The 8969-nt window shown below is 35.8% G+C and overlaps 1 protein-coding gene across 1 annotated transcript; it reads right to left on the reverse strand.

The window, feature by feature from the left end:
* Positions 1 to 374: 374 nt before the first annotated feature.
* Positions 375 to 2573, reverse strand: LOC108196698 (UDP-glucuronate 4-epimerase 3). The gene has a single exon (XM_017364100.2). The coding sequence runs from the start codon at positions 1995 to 1997 to the stop codon at positions 702 to 704; it is 1296 nt and encodes a 431-aa protein (XP_017219589.1). The 5' UTR covers positions 1998 to 2573; the 3' UTR covers positions 375 to 701.
* Between the last annotated feature and the right edge of the window lie 6396 nt (positions 2574 to 8969).

An 8969-nucleotide genomic window follows, 5' to 3' on the forward strand; every position in this document is an offset into this window, starting at 1 on the left:
TTGACTAACCGCCCCATAAGAGTAATTGGCACCTAGCGAACTAGTTGTCCCGTTGCTCAGCCCTATGTTCGACTTGACAAAATTACAACCATGCTAATGAAAGTAGGATGACGTGTGTAATATTTTAGTAAGCATCGAGATAAATAAAAAACAAGTCATATTTGTGTGTTTTTTATATTGACTTCCCATCCTGATATATATACACTATATATCCTTTCTGAGTAGGTTGATAGAAGTTGAAAAATTATCAACAAACTTATAGAAGGCTATATAGTAAGTCCCGCAGCACAAATATATAACAGGAAGATTATTAACATGAATGATGAGTTGATGACTAATCATAATAGAGCTGTTAAGAAGAAAAAATCAATCAATAAACTATAATAGCCGACTACCTGCGTGCCATTTTATTGAATCCCATAAAGATGATACAGGTCCACCAATCAGAAAATAGTTTTACAACAATTACAGTTGAAGAGCAAAAACAAAATGGTTCTGCATAACATTTAGTATGATCACAACGGCCAGTACAATCCCCGCCCCATCGAAAAAGAATATAACTCTCTTCTTAACCATGGGATATGACCTCACTAAGATATATATGAAACAGATACCGCAGAAGGAACATAGAGAGACTTAAACAGTCATATATGAATTGAATGTGCAGACGGATTAAAATGACCATACCACAGAAAAACATATCACTTGGCACTCTTCTTACCTTCACCATAGTAACTGAGGTACCATTTGACAAATTTCTTCAACCCTGTTTGCAAATCTGTCGAGGGCTTGTATCCAAGTTCTCTCCGTGCTGAGCTAATGTTTGCATGAGTAAATTGCACATCTCCATTTCGAGGCAACTTCATTATAGATTTCTTCGCCTTCACTTTCAGCAACCGCTCCAAAATATTCACAAGATTCGTAACTGGTACAGGTGAAGTATTTCCCAAATTGAACACCCTCAGTTGAGCCGGCCCCTTCTTCTTCCCCCCACTACCTGTACTCTTCTCAGCAGTATCCAGTGATGCCAAACAACCCTTAACAATATCATCAATATACGTAAAGTCCCTAGCCACCGTGCCATGATTGGCAGCTTCAAATATCTGAATTGACTTCCCTTTCAATATATCTTTTGTGAAGAAGAAATAAGCCATGTCAGGTCTTCCCCAAGGACCATAGACAGTAAAGAACCGCAATCCAGTAAGCGACAGTCCATATATATGATTGTAAGTATGTGCAATCTCTTCACCAGCCTTCTTAGTAGCAGCATACAGACTAGCAGGTTGATCTGTTCTGTCTTTTTCCGAAAAGGGCACTTTCGTATTAAGTCCATAAACAGAACTCGACGATGCCCAAACAATTGCAGGTTGCGGATTTGCAGACTTACAAACTTCAAGCAAACTAACAAACCCAGCTATATTGCTATGAATATACGAGCCAGGATTCACCATTGCATACCTAACACCGGCCTGAGCCGCCAAATGCATCACATGAGTAAATGCCACAACCTCAAATAACTTCTCCAATAGGGCCTTATCATTAATATCACCCTCCACAATATACACACCCGAACGCTCCAAAAGCGCCTGGCGTGCTCGTTTAAGTGTAGGATCGTAATAGTCATTAAAATTATCAAGCCCTAAAACCCCATCGCCACGACGTTTCAAGGCCGCAGAAACATGGGTTCCAACAAACCCCGCAGCCCCTGTAACAAGAACTGAGATCCCATTTCGAGACCGGACTTTAGCAGAAGATCTAACTCTCTTCTCCCAAGCCGGGCCACCCCAAGAATTGGTACTTAAGGACCGTCGAGAGACATCCGAGCCCAATGGTGAGGATGTAGATGGTGATCTAAAAAAGAACACCAGAATCAACCCCAAGAACACAAAAGACCAAAATGTCAGCTTTACAATCGGAGAATGCCACCTAAGTCTATGCATATATGGAGATTTCTCCATCTTAAACTTCCCCAATGTTGATTGCACATTTTCCTTCATGAGTATTAATTTTCTTAAAATTCCCAAGATTTTTTCACCAAAGCCCCAAATTCAATTTCCCCCTTTAGACAAAATCCCTCCAATTTCTTGAATTTCAGGGCTAGGGTTTGCAAAAGTTCCTAACTTTAATTCATCTCCTCCTCCTTCCAAAGCTTCCAAGATTAACCCCCCAAGATATGTAACCAAAAGGGAATTTTTCAAAATGTGATATCTACAAAATTATTCAAGCTATTCTTTATTGTTCTTTATTTATCAGAATCTTCTGATTTTCAAGAACAATAATGATTCCAATGAATAAACTTTTGTGGGTATGTTTAAAATCACAAAAAGAAAAAGACCCAGGTTTTGAAATTTCAAATCAAGATTTTTCAACTGAGAGAGAGAGTGTGTGTGTGTGGAGAGAGATGAGTTGAAGGTGGACTTGAAGAAGATGGGGTAGGAAGAAAAATGTGTGAAAAGAAAGAGAAATGCAGGAGAGGGTGAATTGGTGAAAGTTGTTTGTTTGTTCCCTTCCCTCCTTGAAAAGTAAACTAGGGTTTCCTATATCAAGAGTTTACTTGTTCAAATTTAAATGAGTGGATAATTTGATAAAACCAAAAATAACCACTATATCTTCATTTCTCAGATTTCATTGGCTCTACTGCTCCTCGATTTCAGGCCTCCTTTCTTTTTCTATTTCCCAATTTTCACCTTTTTTTTTTTGGGTGGGAGTTTTTTTCTTTGAAGTAAAAACATATAGCAAACATTTTTGGAAATGTTCTTGTATATAGGGTTATATCTTGAAAGACATTAAATTTAAAAAATCTTGAGAGACTACAAGTAGTGGTGTCATACCATTCTCAACAACGAGTTTGGTTAAAATAATTTAAATTTGTGTAATGTTATCATTTGAAATTTAGTGGTTGAGTTACGTAGGTATTTCAAATTGTATCCGAATCTTTTTTAGAGACATAACATAACACGTGAATAGTTTATTTTGATCTACAAATATGTATACGTATGTGAGAATTCAAAATGTTTATGTCACACTAGGAAATTCTTGAAATAAATTTTTGGAGCATTTTCTTAATCATTTAATTAAAATTGTTTAATAAAATCTTGTCATATAAATTTTACGCATGGGTTATATCAAACTATTGATATCATAATACGGTGAATAAAATGGAGCAATCTACATCCTATATTTTATTTATTTGACGGGATTATAATTTTCAAATTATCATCTAATTTATATTTTTAATCTCATGAAATAATATTTTAATCATTACTTTATTTATATGTGATAATAATACTCCTTCCGTTTCAAATTAAATAATCAATTACAATACAATGTAATTATAATCCATTGAATTATTTTTATAAAATAAAATGGGATGCCTCTAAATTTAGTTGGAAAGTTAACGAGTCAATACAAGGAGATGGACCACGATGTAATGGAACGTTAGGAAAGCTCTAAAGAATGCGAAAGTGGCACAATGCAAGTGTAAATTAATGGTGGAGAAGAAAAGAGGGAGACAAGGAGCATGTGATGAGTAGCTGGAGTCATATTCAGTGTGCCGTTATAGTAGTCGCCCAAATGTGCAATGCAACCACCTCTGATTTATGGTCGAATCTGAGTACATCTTCTAATATTACGTGTTTCGGATTTCTGACACACGTATATTTCTAATATATGTTATGTGGAAAAAAATCTGGAACAATTTAATCATAAATTTTTTATATTTATACAGGGGTGCAGATGCTTATTATCCTCTGACAAAAAATTATCTCATCCTATTATTTTTCACATTTATCTTTTTTTCCGTCAAATATATGTCAATATCATTTAGGACAACAACAGCTGCCTATTTACAAAACCTTCGAAACTAATTTCAAAAAAAAAAAAAAAACCCTTCGAAACTGTTACGATTATTTGGCAGACTATCTTCGAGACCAGTCACGTTGAGACTACTTAAATGAGTCTATAACTCGCCGTCAGTCTTGTTAGTATTGAACAAGTAGTTAATAGTTGAAGGTTCCCGTCTAGCTTGGTAGGTGGCGTTTATTTTTGTTTGTTCCATTGGATAAGATATATCTATAACTTTATTTAAATTCATAATACTAACAAGCAAAAGGAAGAAAATAATAGTGACAAAGTAGTACAAGTATTTTTTCCAATAACTACATTATAAATCAAATTATATGTTGTTGAATGATGATTTCTAAAAATTAAATTATTTCAAATAAAGCTGTAAACTAACATAAAAACATGTGCAAGGCACGAGCCGCTAATTTATATTGTATTTCAAATCATATTTTTGTATAATTATCTTGTTTGGAACATGCATATTATCTATCTGTTTTTTATAAAATATATAAGTTTGATTCCCTTATTTAAGCGAGTGAAAATATAATATTTCCTATTTAGCAATAATAATATCAATCATCATATTTTTATAATTTATTATAGATCATAAATATATTTGGACTGATTTGCTCGTGTTGTCAAATCAAGATAAGTTTCATGATATTATAAGAATTCTTGTTATGGATATATAATTTTCGATATTTTGATTTGGATTAGATGACAATGTATCACTGCTACTATTTCACATTTTTATTTTCTTTTTATTATAAGCGGTCTTATATGTTGTTATAATGTACTTGAGCGGTCTTATATGTCGTTATAATGTACTTAAAGGGGTGTTTGGTTCATGATTAATGAGCCCGGTGATACTCTCAAGGTTTTGATGATGACACTAACAGCAAGCTAATAACATGAAACTGATATGTGTAAGCATGCTATCAAAGGTTGTTTATGCGGACTAACAGTATTTCAGGATGTTAGCATGATTATAGCTGTCAGCAAGCTTACAGGGATATTTGCAAGCTATCAGCAGGCTTACAGCGTGAACAGTGAAACAATCGGATAAAGAACAAAGTCTATTTTCTTGGAGATTTAATAGAAAACAACTTTGTAAGGATTCTAATATTTGTATATATCTTATATAAATATTAGAGCTCAGTTTTATAAAGAGTTTTCATTCAAAAACGTTTTCCTAACAAATAGGAGATTTTATCTCAAAGAATCTTATCTTTAACAAACTCCTATTTTGTTTCAAACGGATTTTATTTAAATACTTTACTGAGATGTTTTCAAACGTGTTTTATCTTTTACTCAGTAAACATATATCATCCAAACGTTCATCATTCAATTCAAATTTAAACGTGAGGTTGTTACCAAGATCGTTGGGAAATTTGTTGGATTATGACCGTTGGTATGATGTATATATTTGTGTGTGCTTTCATTTTCGGTAGAGAACAAGGATAACACACCAAGCTTTCTGAAATACAACTCTTTACATTGCTAAATCTTTTGTTGAGCTCTAGTGCTTATATTTGCATATATATATATCTATATTGAGAGTTCATAGTTTCGGTTGTATTACACTTATTCATTGTATTGTTCAAGGTGTAATGTTTTGTTGCTGTGTATCCAGCTTGTGAAACAAGGGAACAAGGGAACTAGTTAGCTAGGAGAATATACTTGGGAAGTATAGGTCTTGGTAGGCTTTTGGTTCGTGGTTCAGGGGTTTCAGCAGGCTGATAATAGGAACAAGGGAGAAAGGGAGTTATATTATTGAATCTTGTAATCGTTGACATTTCTTGATTAATAATACAATCTCTTACCAGTTGGTAGGGGACCAGGACGTAGACCATTAGGGTTAGGGGTCGAACCTGGCTAAAATTCTTGGTGTTGATAGCATACTGCTTTACATTATCTGCATTGCATTTGCCTTATTAGCAGGCTAACTGTTTACTCTGAAAATTAACAGCAGGCTGTCATTGACAGATTAATTATTCGGTAACTTATAAAAATCGGGTATATTAGCCATAACACCTATTCACCCCCCCTCTAGGTGTCTACTTTCATTTGGTATCAGAGCTGTGTTTGTACTAATACTTCTGTAACAGGAATAGTATCGATCGATATGGCTGATAACTTTTAGGGAAAGTTCGATTTTAGAGCTCCTCTCCTCACGGGTTCTGACAACTACAATTGGTGGAAAGGCCAAATGGAGGCTCATCTGTCCAGAGATCCCTTAATGCAAAGAGTGGTGCAAAGAGGTCCTTATGAATATCTTGATAAAGATGGCAAAGTCAAGGACGTTGATGTTCACACAGTGGACGAGCTATCAAAGGTTGCTGCCAATGGAAAAGCAAGGAGTACATTGATAAATGGGCTGAATCAAGCTAAATATGACAAGGTCTCCTTTCTCAAAACAGCAAATGAAATTTGGGATGCATTGGAAACGTATCATGAAGGCTCACAAGGTCTAAAGAAGGTCAAGCTCGGAAAGCTCATGAAAGAATTTGGAAGCTTCGCTATCAAGAAGGGAGAATCCATTCGTGAAAGCCAAGCTAGATTCCAAGTTACTCTTAATAGCCTTGAAAGACTTGGCAAAAAGATTCCTCAATCGGAAATCAACATGAATATTCTAAATGCAGCTCCATTCGAATATGGTGCCAAGGTCACAGCATTGGAGTCAGCTCTCAACATTGATACTATGGATCACCTAGCTATATTTGCTGAGTTGGAACAATTTGAAACTAAAATTGAAGCTAACAGCTCAGAAAGCAGCAAGCTACCTACTGAGAAAATGAAGAATCTTGCACTTCACTCTACTGCCAGCAGGCTGGAATCAGATGAGGAAACAGAATCAGATGAGGATCTAGCTCTCATGTCCAGAAAAATCAAAAGAATGATCGAAAAGAAGAATAAGATGAAAAGAGAAAAGGGCAAAGCTTTTGGTGCAAAGAAAGATCCAAAAGATGATGCATGTTTCGAATGTGGCAAGAAAGGACATTTCAAAAGGGATTGCTACAAGCTGAAAAACAAGTCTAAGCCGCCTAAACAGCAAGCTGATTACAAGAACAAAAAGAAATCAAAGGCACTTCTCACATGGAGTGATGATGAAGATGAGTCGGCTTCTGATATTTCAAGTGATGAGATGGTTAACTTGGCTCTTGTTGGTCTCGATGGCTCAATAGAGACAACTGGTTCAGATTCAGAGACTAATAGTGAGGTACATTCTATTAATTCTGAATTACATTCTATTGATACAACATCTTGTGAACTAACCATGCAAGATAAGAGTTGTCTATCAATTATGGAACTCATTGATCTAAAGAATGAGAACTATGAGCTCGAGAAAGAAAATGTTCATTTGAAGAAAGTCATAGGTGATTTCTTGAATGAAAAGAGTGCCAAGGCAAGCAGTGGAATCATTGCTACTCTCAAGTAACAAATCTCACAACTTGAAGGGAACAACATGCAAATCCAAAGGAGGAATGATACACTAATGAAGGAACTCAGCTCGCTGAGAGCAGATCTTAAAGCTAAGGATGCTAGCTTGGAGGCATTCGAGTTAATCAAAGCTCAAAGCTTAGCCGAAATCTCTATTCAAGCTGAAAAGATCAAATCATTGGAGCAAGAAGTCAAAGATCTTCAGAAAGCCATGGGAAAGTTTGTTCAAGGAGAAGAAAGTCTCAAATCTATGATGAAACAAGCTAAAGGTTCTCATGACAAAGGAGGCATTGGTGCAGCTTCTACATCCACATCATCAATGAGATATGAAGGGAAAAATGGCATTCCATACAATTATGCCATGCCTTGGGTGACTTGTCACAAGTGTGGAAAGAAGGGCCATCTTGCTAACAATTGTCCAATGAAGAATACTCAATCAGCAAGCTGGAAAAGGAAGTCAGCTCACAGACAGTATGCTGACAACAGAAACAGACAGAAGACAGCTCCAAGACAGTATGCTGATAAGACCAGCAGAACATGGAAGAAGAGTTCTAAAGTGGTCCAAATGTGGATCAAGAAATCTGATCTAACTGTTCTATATGTTTTATCAACTAACACTGCTGGACCCAACAAAATTTGGGTACCAAAACGTTGAGTTGTTTATGTTTGTTTTGTAGGTTTGTCTCGTGTCTAAAGTAAAGCCAAATCAATGGATATTGGATAGTGGATGCACTAGGCACATGAGTGGAGACAAATCTCAGTTTCTAAGCTTGAAGATGAAGAAGGGTGGACGTGTCACAATTGGTGATAACAAAACTCTTCCTATTCTTGGCAAAGGAACTATAGGTAATAGTATCATTTCTATTAACAAGGTACAATATGTCAAAGGTCTTACTTATAACTTGCTTAGTATAAGTCAGTTATTTGATGATGGTCATATTGTTAACTTTGGTAAGGATAAATGTACTATACTTGTTGGTGCTAACAAATCTCCTCTAGTTGCAAAACGAGAAGGAAATATATATGTTTTGAACTTTGAAGAACAGGAGGCAGGTGTTTGTTTAGCAGCTGTGGATAATAATCCAGAAATTTGGCATAGAAGGCTTGGACATGCTCATATGGATCATCTCAGCAAGCTGTCAGCAAAGAAGCTTGTTTGAGGACTACCAAAGCTTAAGTATGTCAAAATGGAGACATGTTCTGCTTGTCAATTGGGAAAGCAAACAAGGACTCCACATAAGGCAAAGAAAATGGTATCTACTTCTAAACCTTTAGAGCTTCTTCACTTGGATCTATTTGGTCCCGAAGCTTATAAGAGTATTGGAGGTAAACAATATGCCTTTGTTATTGTTGATGATTATTCTAGATTCACTTGGGTATTATTCTTGCGTACTAAATATTGTGCTTTTAGTGAATTTGAGAAACTAATCAAGTTGCTTGAGAACAAGCTAGATACAAGACTTGTAGGTATTCAAAGTGATCATGGTGGGGAATTCCAAAAAGACTTCATTACTTATTGTGAAGAAAGAGGAATCTCACATGAGTTCTCAGCACCACGTACACCTCAGCAAAATGGAGTTGTAGAGCGTAAGAACAGGTCCTTACAAGAAACAGCTAGGACATTGCTGCAGGAGAGCAAGCTGCCAAGAAGTTTCTGGGCAGAAGCTATCAACACAGCATGCTAT

The sequence above is a fragment of the Daucus carota genome, chromosome 7, assembly GCF_001625215.2.
Source record: "Daucus carota subsp. sativus chromosome 7, DH1 v3.0, whole genome shotgun sequence".
Taxonomy (NCBI): domain Eukaryota; kingdom Viridiplantae; phylum Streptophyta; class Magnoliopsida; order Apiales; family Apiaceae; genus Daucus; species Daucus carota.

What these genes read in the sequence shown, in the direction of transcription:
- LOC108196698 (XM_017364100.2), bottom strand. Translation starts at nt 1,997, where the DNA reads ATGAAGGAAAATGTGCAATCAACATTGGGGAAGTTTAAGATGGAGAAA.